The sequence below is a fragment of the Phaethon aethereus genome (assembly GCF_964289735.1).
Source record: "Phaethon aethereus genome assembly, chromosome: 2".
In the NCBI taxonomy this organism is placed as follows: Eukaryota; Metazoa; Chordata; class Aves; order Phaethontiformes; family Phaethontidae; genus Phaethon; species Phaethon aethereus.
This window is the reverse complement of record NC_138582.1, coordinates 113,346,004-113,364,886: the sequence shown is the minus strand read 5'-3', so window position 1 is coordinate 113,364,886 and position 18,883 is coordinate 113,346,004. Positions and strand designations below refer to the sequence as shown.

General features: G+C 43.5%; 1 protein-coding gene across 1 annotated transcript; it reads left to right on the top strand.

Moving 5' to 3' along the window:
* Positions 1–7,439: 7,439 nt before the first annotated feature.
* On the top strand, positions 7,440–18,565 carry BLVRA (biliverdin reductase A; the record flags this gene model as incomplete). The annotated part of the gene is made up of 6 exons (XM_082015017.1): positions 7,440–7,558; positions 9,311–9,430; positions 10,064–10,161; positions 11,537–11,648; positions 12,391–12,558; positions 18,292–18,565. The coding sequence occupies 6 exons, from the start codon at positions 7,440–7,442 to the stop codon at positions 18,563–18,565; spliced, it is 891 nt and encodes a 296-aa protein (XP_081871143.1).
* Positions 18,566–18,883: the final 318 nt, after the last annotated feature.

Sequence of the window (18,883 nt, the reverse complement as noted above, 5' to 3'; positions counted from 1 at the left end):
TCCACATGGTGGAATATGTCATGTATTAAAAAAAGAACTTCAGATTCTTCCAGTACCGCTCACAGTTTTATATTAGTTTTGTGAAATGTTTTTGCTGCAAGTGTGGAGTTGCAGGCTGTGGAGAGCCACCTCAGTGTGACAGGAGTCTGGACTGTTGCAGACTCTGGAGTTGGTAAAGTTAAGTTGCAGAAGTATGTTTTAATAAAAGCTTTCCTTTCTACTTAAGTATTAATGCTGGACACAGCGTATCTGCTACAAGTCATTTATTATTAACCATCACGGTATATAGTAAGGGTGATTGTTTAGCAGCTGTAACACAGCATCTGGCCATATCTCAATATGACTATTTCAACTTCAGCTTTGGCAGCCAGCTGGAAAACCAGAATTTAATCAGAAAGCCTGGGAAAGTAAGCCTGCATATAAATGGAAACCCATGCAGGTGTACTGTTCAAACGACATTTAAAAGCCAGGAAGAAAAGCCTGCTCTGGCTGTTTCCAAGGGACACTGGTGCCAGTCAGGATGGGAAACTGCCTTCTGCTGGCAAACCCCTGCTAAAGTTGGTGCCTCAAAGGTATAACTCACCTTACCAGAGCCTGTGTGCCTGCCAGGGAACTGTGGCCAGGGCTGTGATAGCGGAGAGATGGGTGGGAGAGAGGGAGAGATGCTGGGGAGGGTTGGTACTTAAGACCATAACTCTCGAGGAAAACGTGTGTGGTTGCCCTACAAGTTCTAGGGGCTGTTGTTTTCCTCTGAAATGTGGAGACTCCTAGTCCTCTCCAAGACTACAATGGTCTTGGCAGGTTTTTGAGAAAATTTCTGACTCTCATTTTATATTCAATTAATGTTTTAAAGAGAAGCAACAGTGTTGGGGGTTGCCTTCCTGACTGTCTCTTTCTTGCAGAACGACTTTACTTTTATCTCTAGGTTGCAGCAAAAGCAGAGCAAAACCACAAACTCCTGCTCTGGCATGTTAGCATTCAAACAATTATTTTCTTTGCCTTCATTTCTGTTTTTCCTTTTTCTTCAAGTTCTGCCTTTAGTTAGGATTAGTGAGGCCTGTGTTGGGTCTGCATCCCAAAGGTACTTGGGCACATACAGAGGTTAAAGTGTGTAAGTGGTTTCCTGCAGAACAAAGGATATTTATGCCTTTGAATAGGCTACTAAATTGGAGCATTTGGGCAGTTCTTCCCCTTGTTTTTTTAAAACAATGCTAACAAAAGCCACACTGTTCAGCCTCTGCTTTCTCTGGTCCAGGCAGATGTGTCTTGCTACAAGCAGACAATATGAGAGTAAGATGTGGTGGCACAGGCTATAACATGTACCAACACCCCGAGTGCAGCATCTGCGGGGGGTCTGGGTATTTGAAATCAGAGATGTAGGGCTGGCAGGGACCTCAAGGTTTCAAGGTGTTGATTTTGCAGTCACTGCTGCTGTCTGTCCAGTGTTCCCCTAAAAAAATTCTGTTGAGGAAGGTGCTGCAATCCCCATCTTAGGGCTTCACTTCCATAACAGAGAAAAATTTTCTATGATGTCTAATCCACAAGTCCACTGCAAAGGGAGCTCCGGAGAAATTCCTTGGTCTAGCCTGGTTTATGCTAGGGGAAAATATCAGGTTGAATCCGACAGCCTGAGAGGAGTGAGGCTGCACAGCTCCATGGCCCCTGGTCCAGCCAGTAGTGAGACTGAAAACGTATTCCCAGTCAGCAGACGTACACAGAGCACATGTACACACCAGGTATATATGCTTGTACATGGCTGACCACACGGATCACAGAGCACTCACACAAACACAGACTGTCCCAGCAGCGACATCCTCTTCCCCTCTCTAGCTGAGCAGGTTGGAGGTCTGCTAGTAAGAAAATATATATATATGTGTACATATGTACAAGGTGGATCACTCCAGCAGCTGGGCTCAGACACTCCATCTATGCAATAGCTGCCCCTGAATCCCAGTCTCCTCAGTTGCTGTCTGCCAGGTCAGTTAAGAATTGTATTGTGTATTTTTAAGTGGCAGGAAGGAAATGACAACATATGTCAGCACTCAGGTTTGGTAGAGTTGTAGATTTAATGTAAGCAACGATTTGACAGGTATAGAAGCGGGTGCTGGAGAGAGTGAAAATTGCCAAAGAGTTACTGTGGGAATGAAACGGTTCAACTGTTGAGTATGCAAAAGTGAACTAACCTTGACAGCCATATTTTCAGATTAAGTGCTCATCTGTGAGGTTTCTGCTACTCTTAAGATATGTGTGGCAGTCATTTGAAGTAGCACACTTCAAAAGACCAGGCTGTGAATGCTTCAGGAAAGACTCCCACGTCTCTGTTATGCTATTGCAGGTGACATTAATTGCAAAATATTTTTATTTTAGATGTGAGTCACTCATTCATACCTGTGGGAACAAGACTTTGAAAACTGCCTGAAGAATGCACAAGGCTTACTGAAATTCTCTATATATCATGAGAGAAGGTACCCACTCTCATAGTGTATATGCCATGAAAAATTTTCTTGAAGGGGAGATAATTCTTAAGTTCTGCCTTTTATCTTGCCTCTGCACTGGCTATGCATGGCCTTAGCAATGTTGCACAGACCAGAAGTAAGCATCACTTCCCTAAAGCTTACCTCTGTGAGTGTTGGCGGTTTTGAAATGACTGGAGTTCCACTGTGATTGTACTGGGGAGCAACACATTTGCTGGGTGACCGATCCTTTTGGGCATTGCTTGTTTTGCTGCTGAATGTTCCTGTTTTACTGATAAACTTTGCAAGAATACTTGGTTATAAAGCATTTTTTTTTTGCTACAGAGTAGTCGCTATCTATTCAATGGAGGAAATAAGCAGCACAAGCACAAAAAACTCAACAGAGCAGAAGGGTGACAGGACAAAGATATATTGATGTAGGATAAATGATCTTCTTCAGCTAGATGCTTTTCTCAGGTCTGCTTCTTAATGTCGTGCAGGGCTCATCTCCCTCAGTATGAGGAGCCACTGTCTGGCTGTCAGTGGGGAAGAGCTCCCGCACCAGCCAGCAGCCACCGTGCTCCTCGCCCTGCTTCTGAGGGGACCCTTGGGGCTGGCAGGACTGCCTGCAACCAGATGAGGGTGGTTGCAGATGGGTGGTGGGAGGCACTCTTGAATCACAAGCTGTGAGCATGAAGGACATCCCTTTCTAATCTTCTCACCAGCCCCTTTGCTTTCATACAGCCGGTTAGGAAAGGGTGGAGAAAAATGCTTTTGCACACTGGCTGATATACTGTTATATCACTTACAGTACAACAGGAGCCAAAGTTCAGCAGCCTTGAAAATGCCTCTGAAATCTTTCTGTCAAAGCTTTAACCAAGGTCACCTATCCTAAGGAAAAGGCATGGAAGGCAGGCACAGCAGTTTATGGTTTGGGCTTCCTTTCATCGTTTTTGTACCTGAAAAATAACTGTAGCTGTTATCCTACTGTAAAGATTTGAAATAAGGAGTAAATTTTCATATATTCATCTGGACTCTCAGATGAGTATTCTCTATTCTGCTCTTACCTGATTCATGACAGTTCCAAAAAATATCTAATTTACTTTTCTCCCTGAGCAGCTCCAGGATTTGTTGTGTGAGCAAAATGAGGGTAATAAAAAGCAGCAGCAGGGATGCAGACATAGCAATTTTTCCTCTTAGCTACATGCATTAGCAAAGGTTCTGTAATGTACATTTAGTAGCTGTATATTTCCATATGGATACCGTATTAGCCTGCAAACCCTTGACCTGGACTGAATGGCTGGTTGCTATGGCAACAGGTTGCATAGTAACAGGTTCTGTTCCTAGGTTGAAATCATCTTGCTTCTCTTAAATGTGACTTTTGGGGAGGTCAGAAGTTGTTCATCAGGTGAAACTTAGAAAGCTTTTTCAAAGGAGAGGCAAAAATCCTGATGTTCAGCAACCTGAGCGTCTGCTGAGAGATGTTCTTTGTTCATGGTAGTGGAAGAAGGTAGCTCGCTCCCCTACCTTCTCCACTTCGAACAGGAGGTCAGCAGCTCACCAGAAAAAAAAGCAGTTCTTGGAAACAAGATGACTGTAGGAGCTTCAGGGGAATTTGTCTGCTGTGCAACTTCCACTCCTGCTAAAGGCAGTAGGCAAATATTAACAGCTTAACACTCCAGTAACCTTGAAAATTTCTGAACTTAAAGTAAGTCTCTGATCAGCTGCTCTCCAGCTGGAATGCTTCTAAACCTCTGCTGACCTGGTCCTGATTCACACTGGAGCCCTTTATGAATCTAAATTTTAAAGAATTACAACCATACACTTCAGAAGAGCATTTTTTTGGCTTCTTGATGGCTCTGCTTGGCAAGGTCCTATGAGAGACTGCCCTGGGGGGGCAGTGGGGCTGAGGTTGATCTACAGGGATGACCTCCCCAGAGCACAGGCGCCCCAAAATCCAGTGTGCCAGAGCCAAGAATGGCAGAAAGCCGGTGTGGATCAGCAAGAACCTCCTGACTGAGCTTAAACACAAAAAGGGTGCACAAGCTGGGAGAGACTATCCAGGGGGGGCACAGAGACAGTGGCCAAGCTTGCAGGGACAGAGCTGGGAAAGGCAAAGCTCAGCTGGAGCTGAAACAACCTATGGGAAGAGTTTCTTGGGGTACACTGGGAACAAAAACAAGGCTGAGAAAATATGAGCCTGCTACGCAGTGGGGCCAGGGTGAAGGAAGTTAAAGGTACTTGATGCCTCTTTTTGCCCTGGCTTTCACTAGCAAGGTCTGTCCTCAGACCTCCTTGTTTTCTGAGTCTGCTAACAGAGTCTGTGGGAATGTAGCGTTACCCACAGTAGAGGAAGACAGTGATACAGCTCTTGAGCTAATTGGATGTACAGCAGCCCCTGGCTGGTTGATGTCACTGCAAAGCCACTTGGCTATCAGGAGAGGTTCCTGGTGACTGGAAAAGGGCAAGTATTGCTCTCATTTTCAATACTGTTACATGTCTTTATTAACCACCTGAATGATAGAATGGAGAATAGGTTTGGCAAGTCTGTGGATGAAATCAAACAGGGGAGTCGTCAATATACCAGAGGGGCCTGGCGCAGGCTGGAGAAGTGGCAGACAGGAACATCATGAAGTTCAGCAAAGGCAAACATAGAGTCCCTTGTCCAGGGTGGAATAACCCTGTGCACCAGTACAGATGGGGACTGCCTGGCTGGGCAGTCAGAAAGTGACCTGTAGATGCTGGTGTACAAGTTGAACTTCAGGTCACAGCATGTTCTTCTGCCGAAGAAAGCCAACCATGTCCTCAACTGTATTAGCAAGAGTGTAGCCAATAGGACCTGGCTACACCTGCAGTGCTGTGTCCAGTTTTGTGTACCCTGGTATGAGAAATAAGTTAAATACAGAAGCAAATATGGTGGAGAGCCACCAAGATGGTCAGGGGGCTGAAGCAAAGAAAGAAGGAGAGGGTTAGGGAACTGGGTTTGTCCAGCCTCCAGAAAAGAAGGGCAAAGGGTGGGGGGGTATTATTGCTGCCTATAGCTTTCTGATGGGAGGATGTAGAGGAGCTGGAGCCACATTCTTTTGGGAGATGTGCAGTGAAATGGCAAAAGGCAATGCAGAAAACTCTGAGTAGATACTAAGAAGTTGTTCTTGCTGTGAGGGCAGTGAAACACTGCAGCAAGGGGCCCTGGGAGGTTGCTGGATTCCCATCTGTGGGGACAGTCAGAGCTTGGCATGGCCCTGGTGCAGCTGAGTGGGGTTTGGATTGGGTGACCTCCAGGGGCTCCCTCCAGCTGACATCATTCTGCAAGTGTCAGTCTCTTTTCTCTTTGGCCATAAAGAAAAGTGAGCGTAACTGAAAGCCCAGACAAGGACTCTGCCTGTCGGTGGAACTGAAAATGGGTTGTGTGGTTATGTTACCCTCCTTTCCCCTCCCCGGCGCTCTCTCTCTGCCCTATACATCTCTCTTCCCTGGTGAGCAGTGTCATCACATTATACCTCAAATATCTGGTAATGACATGTTACTGTAATCCCTCTAGAGAACTCTTCCAATATCACTCATTTTTCCTTTTATATTAAACATGCCACTGTGTGTTTTACCTTTGTACCCTTTCGGCATGTATAAAGTAAGCAGAGTTCAGCACCGACAGGAATATATAGGTAGGCAGGAGCTTATAGGAAAACAAAATCCAGATACAACATGTGATTGTAGAGGGACTTTCTTTTATTTTTTTCTTCTTTGTGCCAGCTGATGTAGTTTCTTAGCAGCTGTCAATCTCTAACACTGTCAGAACGGTCACTTATGGCTGTGCTGCTGCACTGTGATCCCAATAGACAAGAGCCACAAGGAAGAGTGAATTGGGGTTGCCCATTTATCCTTTTAAGTCTCAGAAGGATTTGAAGGGCTGCAGCCAGGAAGCGGAAGCAATCAAAAGAGTTGCCTCAGATGAAGAGATCATCAGTGGCAGGAAAGAGAACACTGAAACAGAAGAAACAGAGTTTGAAGGAATGCTGTCATAGGGTGGAAGGAACAAAAAGCACAGAGGGGCTGACTTGGCTTGGTTTTAGGCTGTTTTTTCTGTAGAACTTAAAATTACTTTACGAAGTGTTGCCAGTCCTCAGGGTGGTGGAACAGTGCAGGTTTGAAAGGTTACACCGGTAGCCCAGTGCTTCCGCAAATCAATGGCAAATCATAAAACCAACAGAAGAATTTATTACCAGTGGCTCAGCAGCCCGGCCAGTGAGTGCAATACCTGGCTTGTCCTCTGTATGATGCAATTATGGCAGGAATGTGCTTTTGGGAGATGTAAATCTTGAGGACATGCCTGCTTGTCATCAAAGAGATGGCAGAGTTTCTTCATGCATGGAAATGTCAAACAAGCATCTTGACCAAATTATCAGATGGTTGGGTGCATCTTGACATCGTAGGGCGTGCCAGTGGTTACATGGGGGATGAAAAGATGCTCTTTGTTTCCTCTCCCAAAGTATTCCAGCTATGCTGCTGTGCACTGTGAATGTCCGTGTGGCAGTCCGGAGCAGGCTGTGCTGCAGATGCTCAGGAAGTCAGCAGGGTTTATATAAAGCTCTGCTGGGTTTGCAGAACCTTTTGGCTCCTTTCGAACATGGAAGTGGCGATATAAATAGAAGAATGTCTCACTTTTGAAGTCTGCCTTCTATTCACGGAAAGGAAGAACTTCATGCCGGAGTTGTGATATAATAGCTGTTAAATACAAGTCTCAAAACCAGTCCTATGACAAGCTGAACTGGTTGACCACTTTTCAATGGGATGTGAGTGAACTCAGTAGCCTATAGCATCACATCTGTGTTAGCTGGTTGCTGACATCTGAATAAGGTTTGGCTGTACGAAAGCAGGGTTCAAGAGTAATCCATCCTCCCACCTCCCCTCCCAGCGGCTCCTCTCCCTGCTAAAAGAAAAAAAAAAAGTTGCGCTTTTTTTTTTTTCTCCTTTGGTCAGATTAACAAAATGTTTGGGACCGTGGTAGTTGGAGTTGGAATTGCTGGCTTAGCACGGATCCGAGACTTGATGAATCCGCTGCCTTCCAGCCCTTCTGAGCACCTGAAACTCTTTGGATTTGTATCCAGGTTAGAAATTTCACCTTAGCATTTTTAATATGGATATTGTAATGTTTCTTTCTTCCAGTGCACATGCCTTTCCATGTGGAGGGCTATTATTTAAGGGCAGCAGGGGATGAATATCCGAAGTTTTATGTTTCTCTTGTAATTAAGGCTGTCTGAAAAGGGAAAGTTTATGCAAATATGCCTGTCATTCTGAGTGGCAGCTAGGAAATGAGCACAGAAAAGCTTTGCAAGAGGGAACAAATAGGTTACCTTAGCGAGATACCTTGCAGAAATGACTAAAATAAAAGCTGAGAGATGTTCTCGCTGCAGGATCTGTGTGATAAAAAGAAATGCAATTCTAACTGAAATTTCCTGTAGGTATTGGATGGTACAGACAATAATTACACTAATGAGCTAATGTCTGCATGAAATTTATAGAAATTTTTAAAAACATAAGATGTTTTACAAATTTTTTAAAAACTTTTTTACAAAAACACGTTGTAAAGCTCCTAACGCTGCAACTTCATCCTAAAATTCTATTTTACTTTTTTTTTTTAAATCAAATACTGAACCTGTAGATGTCTTTAAAGAAAGTCTCATAATTTAGTACATACAGAAAAGTTGCTTCTTAAAGAGAAACTTTATGGTTTTTCTCACTGCCTTGGAGCCATGGAAATTTAGCAAGACTGTGTTACACATACACTTCCCTCTGAACATTCCTGCTAGACCATCTGCTCCACAACAGCGGAGCACAAAGGTTTTAAATAGTTAGGCGGTACCTGTATGAATCTCCTACTGTGAATGTATTTTTCCAGCTATATTTAAATGATGCAGTCAGGGTTGTTTGGGACTTAAAGGACCCATTAGGTCATCTAGTTTATCTCCCTGACAAATACGCTCTTGGTTCCCGCATGCCTTTGCTAGTGCTACAGCTAGCCTTGAAGAACACTGAAGATAGGGTTTCCATTACTTCTGTTGAGAAACAGTGGCATGGAAATGCACAGTTCACAGACAGCTTGCTTGGATATGTTGCCTTGCTCTTTGCATTGCAATCACATACAAACATTACCTGTCTTTGCTTTCAAGTCCTGCTTGTGGCCTACTTTCATGCCATCTGTCATCTATTCTAACACTGTCAAGATGTCTGCTCCAGTCTTTACTAATGCAAAGGGCTTTTGGGGGGAGTGTGTGTGTTTTGTTTTCAGGTGGAGATGTGCTCAGGGTGATGGCCAAGAGAGCCTTTCCCTTAGCACTGACATGGTATGTGAGTTGCAAGGTGTGAGTCGTCACAGCCAAACATCTGCTTTGTCCCTCTCCTGCTTGTCTGTACTCGTAGTTGCATGTGGCCCTGCCAACTGAAGTGCTTTTGCCCATGTTGTCCAACATTGGGGAGAATTTCTCCCACAGGAGCACTGTTGTCTTTCAAGTCAGTCTTTTAAAAAAGGGTCTATCATACTTATGCTTATTAAAAAAACAAAACACCAAAACCAAAAAAACAAAACCGGAAAACACTTTACACTTCAACAGCAGGACTGTTTCTGTACTGATACCACCACCTACACACTGACCCATCTGTTTTCTCCTTTTGAGCGCTCCACTTCTGTCTGTAAGTGCTTCTGCCCTTCCTGAATTACAAGCCGCTTTTGTTCTACCCTGATTGAACTCAGTGAGACAGAGGTCCATGGAAACAGTATCTAAGTGCTGCTGCACAAAATGCAGTTGGGAAGAATGGATTGTGATGGCTATGATGTGGTTGTATTTATGCTAAATACGCAGGAGAAGTTTTGGCAATATTAATGAGGCCAAGCAGATTAGCCTGGAAGATGCTCTAAGAAGCAAGGAGATCCATGCAGCCTTCATCAGCACAGAGAACAGAACCCATGAAGAAACCATCAGGTATTTGGAGGTGTTTTTTTCCCCTTTTCCCATCCTTTCCCCTATAATTTAGAAACATAGAGGAGCAGTGTAAAGCTGTTGCAGGACACGATGCAGACACTGGAGGAAAGACTGCCAGACTAGAAGCCTGAAGTGAATGATAGTGAGTTCCCTAGAGCACTCAATAAGCCCTGGAAGAGAGTAGGATTTAAGAGGTATTCATTTCCCAAGTAACTCCAATTGCATACCTCTAGGCCTGTGTTTGATGGACAGGCAGCTTAAAACAGGATTCAAAGCCTTTCCTCATAGATTATAGAGAGGAAATGAACTCCAGTGCTCTACTCCAGCCACTCAAGTGTCTGGAAGCTAGAAATTGCAGTGCTCAACAATGTGGCATTTTAGTGACTTGCTGTAGGTGGATGAGGGAATTCTGTTGAAAACAGAGAATTTTTAAAACACAGCTCTCCTGGTGTTTAAATGTGTGATGTAGCCACCATACCATCCTTTCTAGGCACCTTGCCATTTATGTCTGTTACTCTGCATTGTGCATTTCTCCATATGGGTCTGACTGTGGGAATGAGAAGCAGCTTGCACAGTGCAGAGAGATGATTACGATAATATACTTTTTAAAGACTGATATTGTATCCCTTTCAGAATGTTTTTAGAAGCTGGGAAACATGTCCTCGTTGAGTACCCCATGGCTCTGTCTGCTAAGGCAGCCCATGAGCTCTGGGAGATGGCTGAACAGAAAGGTAAGGGCATTTGTTCTCAAGGGTGTAAACAACATTACCTGTTTGGGAGCACTGAAGGCATCAAACTCAAAGGCAGGGCTCCAGTCTACTCTTAATCATGATGTACATCAGAGATGTGTCAATCTAGGATTTAAGACATGTGCCAATGGGGAAATAAACACACAAATGTCAAGGCGACGAGTAAGGTACGTTTGCCCTCACAAAAGCACTGGCCTCTGCTTGCGACACTAAGAATGCAACTAGAGAAGGAAATTTCTGTCACAGTGATAGCAAAGCATTTAATGAGTGTAGCCACTGGACTTGTGCACTTCCCTGTCCTCTCTCTCCCTGAAAATAAAACTGTAAACAGCTCTCCTACTTTCTAGTGTGTGTGATATGCTGGTCACACACAGCTGCTCCTGCTATTGTAGGCCAGCAAGGCATCCTCTCTGAAAGACAGCTTGTCTCTAAGCAAAATCTCTTTATTTCTGGAAAGTGTGTGGTCCCATCCCTGCGGTGCCAAAGACCAGAAGCTGGCAGTTCATTTGAGGCCAGTGGGGATATATGGGACTGCAAGGAACAGAACAGTGTCGGGCGGGAGCAGAGTGCAAACCATTTGGACAAGCTGCACTGTTTATACCACTGCTGCTTAAAAATTTCCTTTGTGATTTTTGTCCTAAAACACTGGAGGTATAGGATTTCTTTTTTGCTGTTTCCCTGTACCAACACCACTTACTGCCTTGTTGCTCGCCAAATGGCTTGCCATTGAGCAGAATTTATGCGTCTTCTCTTGAAGCAGCAGCAGTTACTGTCAGCAGCCTGGACTCTCCTGGAAACCGTCCAGAAAAACGTATTGAATGAGGGCCACATTCAGTGTGTATTGGATAGCCTCCATTCCAAACTAGCCCAATAAATTGCAATGGAGGGAGGTACTCCTTAACATATTGTTACAATCTGGGTCTGAGCATTATGCTGTTTTTTTCCCCTCCTTTTTCTTTCCTACTACCCTGGGAGGAAAAATGCAGAACAAGGGAATGTGAGGGGAAAGAGGCCAAGAATTAATCTGTCTTTTACTTTGAAGACTTGTGTTTCAGACTTCATTGGGTATAGGGTTTCATTACAGAGTTTCTGTTAAACATAGTGGCTACTGTTCTTGTAGGCACCATAGTTCTTGTCTCCTGAAAATCCTTAACCCAGATTGATGCCTCAGCACAGGGCCAGTGTTCCGTTTTCTTCCTGACATCATTTTGCCAGCCATGCGTGAGAACATTTCTAAGTGAGTTCCCACTGGTGGCTGGTGAAGCCTTTACTGCTTAGGTGTGCCTAAGCACAGAAAGCTCTTATTTAGTCTGTCCTGATTTTTGGTGTGGGTTGTTTTTTTTTTTCTTAATGGCAGGTAAAGTACTCCATGTGGAGCACATTGAGCTTCTGACTGAAGAGTACAAGCAGCTGAAAAAAGAGGTGGCTGGGAAAGACCTGGTGAAGGGAACATTGCATTTCACAGGTCAGTAGCTGTGAGGAAATCAAAGTCCACATGGATCTGTCTGCCTGCTCCACACAGATGCCGGTCCTTCCAGGCTTCATTCAGTCCTTTTAGACAAGAGTCTGTCTATAAACTGAATAGAGACACAGGTATCAGTTCTGGATATTTCCATGAAATTACAGAACTGTCTGGAAAGCACCTTTGCCTTAACATTTGTCTTCTATGGGCTGGTTCTTTGATAATCTCTTTCTGCTGTCTGGTGAAGAACGCAAGCCCATGCCTTGTTGTATGGAGGAGAGAGCACTTCCTCGTTGCTTCTGTACTTTGGTGGTAGTGGCCAATTTCTCATTCATATTGGTCTCAGAGAGGAGGATGAGCTCTGAGGAAGTGTTTCAATTTCTAGTGGGGACCTTTAGTCTTCCATCCTGGTGTTTGGACCCGGAAGAGCTGTGAGAGATTTTTGAGCCATTGTTTTCTTCTTCCTTTATTCCCTTGTTAAATCCACATACACCCTCCTGTCCTCAACAAGTCCTGAAGGGTTTGTTGGATATGTACTTTGTGCAGTCTTCTCTGTCATAGCTCACCAACTGATCCATTTCAAGGTTGACCATGTTTGACTTCCTACTCAGTCCATCCACCCACTCCTGGCCTTTCTACACCCTGATCTCTAAGCCTGTAACACTGCAGTTTCTTCAGCCTTTCCTGTACAGAGTGTGTTATTCTCTTCCCCATTTCTCAAGACTTTCTGTTGCTGTTGCACCAGGTAGCGTCCTTGATGAGAACAAAACAGGATTCCCAGCTTTCAGTGGAATTGCTCGACTGACTTGGCTGATTGACCTCTTTGGAGACCTCACTGTTACCTCTGCCACCAGAGAAAAGCAGAAGGATAAGAATTACTCCAGAATGACTGTTCACTTTCAGACAGCAAACAAGAAGTGAGTAATGGCCAAGGCAGCAGGTGAGCCAGGCTCCTCAGGTATCGTCTGCAGGAGTTATCCTCTCTTCCTCCTGTGGAAACAGAATGGTTGGATGCTGGCGTGCAAGTGTACAAGAGAAACAGACGTGAAAATGCTTCTTATAGTAATCACGGTTAAAAGAGCCACCACCAACCAATGTCTGCTGAAGAGCACGAGGGGGTTTGAAAGCTCTTTTCTGATGTCTGGATGTAGGAATGGGCCCATAATGCATTATACCATGCCCAAGACAGAAAGGCCCTTATCTTGCACTCTGAAAAATTGTTCAGAGGCAGGATATTTTTTGTTTAGCATGAGACATTCTAGCTGTACATTGAAAGCTAACCTTGCGTTAAAGGTTGAAAATATATGACTGTTTGAAAAGGTTATGCACTAGTTATAATACTTTAGCTTATAACACTATAATGCTTGTGCTAATATGTAGTACTAGCTGGAGGTTAAGAGAAAATGACACATTTCGAGCAGAAGTATAATAAACTACTGAAAGGCCAACATGCAGAGTTTGCTCTTGACTAATGCCTAATCTGCAGTCCTGAAACTTCCTAGATTTTTCCTGAGTAGGACAACAGTATGTTGCCTATTTCTTGTCTTTTTGCTTTTGTTGCATGAATGTGTCAGGCTGAGTGAGAATCCAGCAGCTGGACTTACTTGTCATTTTTTCCAGTCATTGAGCTATGACTTTCTTGCAGAAAACTCTTTTGATGATACATTTTATAATGATGAGTTTGCTCTCTCTGTTATAATATGATAACAATAGCCTTGCTATCAAACAGTAAATTTTTAATGTCCTTGCTATAAAATAGTGTATTTTTAAATATGACCATGAAGTAAGTAGTCAGTGTTTCATACTGTGGATAGAGTACTCAACTTGGTCTGAAGTCTGGCAGTGTATTTTGCTGGAAACTCTCTGGTTTGGTCATTCTGGGCCATCTGCTTGGAGGCCATGTCCTTTCAGCTAGGTTGAAGTTACTTAAGACAACAGTTTACTGCATGGTATAGATGCAACTTGAGAATTGTCTGACATGAAAAGGTACGGAGAAGCTACCCAAGCTCTATATGTTTTCTAGGAGGTAGGAATGGTGAACAAACAGTTTGTTCCTTTCCGTTCACTCTTATTTTCCCATTTTTCCATACAGCACACACTGCCTTTGAGACAGATGACCCCCCTCATAGGCATATGACAAGAAGCAGATGAGAAGATTAGGGAGAGCAGGGGAAAATAAAACCCCGTGGTAAAATATTCTGACCTATCTTCGTTTGTAATAAATTACCCTTTTTTGTTGCACTTGTACTGCTAGACCACCTAAAACAATAAAAACCCAACCAGGAATAATAAACAGGGAGAAACAACTGAACACAAATGCTTACTTCTTTAAGAACTCTAGAGAAGTGTTTAGTTAAAGTAATAACCTGAAGGAGTAGCTATTTGGGGACTGAATAGTCAGTGCTCATTTGAACTGTTAGTTTCACCGTGGGTCTAGTTAAGCGTTTTATCAGCCAGTCCTACAAAGCCCCTTGCTTTGTATCATTGCTATCATGGGATTAGCATCTTGTCTTGGCAATCTTCCTCTCTCTTTAAATGAAACATACTTTCCAATTCCTTTTAAAATGCAGTTGTGAGAGGACAGAACTCAGTATACAAGCGTTATTTACCCTCTTACCAATTTGCTAGTAACACGAGTAGCTGTAAAGATCTATATAGAGTGAGATTTTGAACTAATTCCAGCAGGTGGAACTAGCGGGTGGCTTAAACATTTCCCTGGCTGTCCTGTCTCCTAGGTAGTCCTTAGCTGCTATGTATGATATTTGCTAGATACAGAATCCTTTCTGGATTCCTGTTTTTTTTTCCTGCTCTACACCACTAACAGATACCCACTTTTCTTAGCCCACCGCTAATTATTTGTATGGGTCAGTAAGTATTTTGTCACCATGAGCTTTTTAATGACCTCGGAGACAGTCAACTTCATGCGTCTGGGATAATTTACGCCGGCTGGAAAGTTACATAGCGTTCCTGTATTCTGTTCAGTGGCGGGGCCATATTTCCTGCTGACCTTCCCCCATTGACGTCAGTGGAGTTACAGCAGTAGAGAATTTGGCCCACTCTCTGTCAAGTGAAGTTATGGCCCAGCAGTAATGGTGGCTGCGTTACGGCTCTAATTTGCCCAACCTTTATTTTGCTGAGGGATGGGAAAGGTCTGCACCTTTCCTGAGAGCTCTCTCATCCTTTTCTGAAAGGCATGAATACACTAACCTTGAGAAATCAGGTTAATTCAGCCTGTTTTCTGCCTTGGAAAATATAGCAGGTGCAGAATGCAGGAGCCTGTGTTCTGCTTGTTAAGCAGGGATTTGTGCAAAGGCTATAGCCTGTCTCTGCTGCACAGCCCGCACTGGCTGCTCGTCTGTCTCTGGGTGGATTTTGGAGGTGTGTGTTAATGCCTGACGCCCAGCTAGCTGAGAGATGACCTCTGCCTCTGTTGTGTTTCCAAGGCAGTTGAGCTGACGGCCTCTCTGTGATAAAACATTAAGCAATGCAGGAAAAGCCAAACCTCTACTGACAGCACAGCTGGTTTGGGACTGTGGTTCCTGTCCCAGGATTACAGAGCCTGGATTCAAGTAAAAGTCAAAAATTAATTTTAATGCGAGCCGAAGAGATGTCTCCTTTGATGTTGACTAGGGGTAGTAGGGTCTAATTGTCTCATTCCCATCCAAGGTAAGGTAGCCCTTTTTGATTGCATGGTAAATAAAAAATACTGGCATTTTCAAAGCATGAAAAGTAAGATGTTTAAAAGAAATTGAAGACATTTTCTGAACACATATTCTGACAATAAACATTTGAAATGATGTTTTTATTGAAATCTAAGCTTATGAAGTCTAATAAAATAACTTCAAATTGAACATCCATAAAAAAATCATGTAATACATGCTTTCTGCAAAAGTTGCTGCATAAAATACTAAGCTGAGTGGACCCAGAATTCTTTCAGGCATGAAACCAGCTTAATTCTTCTGCAGGTACAAAGAGTGTTGGCTTCATTTTGGTTTATTGAGCTAGCACAGTCCAACTGAGGCCACTCGTTACTTGAGGAAACAAGGAATCAGAAAAGCAGAAAGTCTCTTCCAATCTCCGAATAAAACGTAGCTGGGAGAGCTCTACCAGTCTGAAATCTGGAAAGACAGAATGATCATAGAAAGTCAGGGAGGTTTCTTCACTGCATATAGTTCTTGCTTTGTAAAAAGTCAGTATAAAAATGGTTTATTAGTGTTTGGTTAAACTTTCTTTTTCTTCTTTAACCGTCCACATATTTAATGTGTCTTCATTCAGCTACCAAAAATGCTGGATTTGTTGCTTCTAAGTAACACTACTAATACTTATAAATAACTATGTCCATAACCAGATAATACTTTGATACAAATCTTTAATGAAAATGGGTACATTATCTATTAAAAAACCAGCAGCCCTTCACAATTTTTTTCTCAAGCTAAAAAATGGCTTAAATAATGTGTGGACTTGCAGCATACATACATAGCAAAAAAAGGGACTAATTTCAGTATAGAAGTTGTTACTAATTAAAAATCAATATGTTTTAGTTACCAATCAAGTAGAATCAACCTCTCTTTGGGGAAATAACTAAAAAAACAATCACAGAAGAAGATAAATCTATTAATAAACCAAACATTTTCCTGTTCACTGATCTAAATCAGTCATTTTAATAACTTTGATTAAAATCTGCATGGTTGTGCTTCTGGTTCAGTGGCTTCCCCAAGCTAGAGCAGAAGGTGGCATATGCTTGAGCCTGATCATTGGTGTGCATCTGCTCTAGATCACCCCAGGTTGGTGACCCTGCATTGATGCTGCCTGTTTTGGATCATATCATGGACTCCTCACTGTTACATGGTGGAGATCTTTGCCTATGCCTGCCCACTGGTTTCTTCATATCTGCCTACCTGAGATAAAGCAGCTTTGAATAACAGTAGCCTGAACCATCTGTGGCTCTTTGCTATCATAAGAACATAAAACCGGCTCTGTCGCATCAGAGCAAAACCCAGCTTGCTCAGTGGCCTGCCTCTGACTGAGGTCAACAGCCGGCACCTTGGGGAAGGAAGATGAGAACACAGAAAACACTAAGTGATGTGGCCCTCAAGCGCCCTTCTGGCCTACAGTGACACGTAGCCTTGGGACTTCCTGAAACGCACGGTGTCTTTGCATTTGTTAGTCCTCTGAGGATTGTTTTTTTTTGGTGCATTCTTCCAGGCTGTGGTTTATGTCCTTTTTTTTTTTTTCCCCCTCCAGTTGTTTTATTCTGTTCAGTCAGGTTCATCTGGCCATGTTTAATTTGTAGGGTGTGTGTTTGGCAGTAGAGGTGAGCAAAGAATAATTGACACAATGATGTGAATATAGAAACTGGATTCTAAAGCATAAAAGATGAGAGGTGCAGAATCATTAAGCTGAGTGCTCTGCAGAATGCATTCAGAGTAGTCTGACAAGGACTTTCTTTCCAGATCTAATGATATTGAAGATTTAATGGGCAGTACTTGGAGACAGAATTTATTCTTCCATGCTATTGATGCCCTCATAATTTGTGAGTGGCAGACTAAAGTGGGCCATAAAGGACTGTGGAAGGGTCATCAATAACCAAGTAAGAAAAATAATGTGCATCCTCTAAACACAGGCAGTAGTGAGTGCTGATGAATGAGCTGTAGAAAGGTAATGGCACAGTTTAGGCAGTTGACAAAAGAGCAGGAAGGGAGGATCGTGGCTGTGGCTGCTGTTGAGGACCATTCCTCAAAGCCTCTGCAAGCAATTGCAGTGTTGGGACAGGGAGACTGTTAAGACCCCTGAAGCAACCCATGGCTCCTCTTTCCTCAGCCAAACTGGGAAGGAAAAAACAAACTTGGGGAGGAAAGCACAAGGACCTGTGAGCTGTGTCAGTCAATAGCCGACACCACTAATGCTTGGCCTGAAGACTGTGGCTATGATCTTGGCATAAAGGCAGGACTTCACTCTGATTAAGAAATACCTGCCAGAGAGTCTATATAGCTGAAACAGGGAAAATTGACATCTTCTGGTGTAATCTCTAGGATCAACTCAGTGCTCCCAGCGAAGAGAAAGAAACATTTTTGAAAAGTTCAGAGAGTACAGACGCTAGTGTCTGCATGAGGGAACTTGCTGTCTGTCCAGCTCATCCTAAAAGGGTGGTGTTCAGCTTGCACCGTAGCACCTGGGTCATCATTATGTACTTGAGTGACGTAAATTTATTCTTGCTGGAGGAATGACTGGACATTGAAGGCCTTGTGAGTTTAGCTGTGATTGAATCATGCACAAAATATTTGGATGTTTAACTGCACTTTTCATCCAAGCCCACAAAGAGATTAAACTTCCTTCTTCCCTTTGAGATGGCTAGACATTGCTGGCGTCATTTTGTGCATAGGGAAAACAAAGCTGGAGAGAGCTTAGATGGTGTGCTGAAAGCCATGGCATGAAGCAGTGGCAGAGTTAAGACTATTACCTGGTGTTCAACTCTGTAACAGTGCCACATGTTGGTCAGAACATGTTACCTGAATATGCAATGACTGAAATTTAAAAATGGTGCATTTACTAGGGCATTTTCTGTAAATGCAGAGGAAAAAGCATAAACTAGAAGTGTTAATTCAATTTCTTAATAAATACTCTTCTTTTTCTCTGCTCCTCCACACTAGACCTCTGACTTGGATTGAAGAAAGGGGACCAGGCATGAGACGTGAAAAGAAAATCAACTTCTGTTTCACAAGTGGATGCCTGGAGAACTTCCCTCAAGCCCCAAGGTCTGCTGTGGGCCTTTTCATGCAGGATCAGAACCTCTTTGCCAAAAAACTGCTGGGCCAGGTATCCAAGGAGGAGCTGGCTGCTGAGAAATGGCGAATTTTGCGGTGTCTTGACCTTGCCCAGGTGATCCAACAGCACTGTGAACAGCTGGAGAAAATCTGTTCCTGAGACTGCTCTTAGGGAAGGAGGAAGACGGCAGACGGGAAAGCTGTAGGGCTAGAGTTCACTGTTGCCATCAAGCAGTTGCCATTTCTTGTTTCATTACCTTCTTTTTGACTAGTTGTGATTCCTTGGCTCTCTGTGTGGGCTGGAGAACCTGGGCTATACCCTGTGCCTTCTGGTTTGCACCAGAACAAAGCAACATTACCCTGCTCTGATGCATTGCCGTCCTTCCAGGCAGATAGGACCGTAGCAGCAACAAGCTTTCCCGCGATTCAGTTGGAAATGTCCCTAAGAGCAGATCCTGGAGGACTGCAAATACTAGAT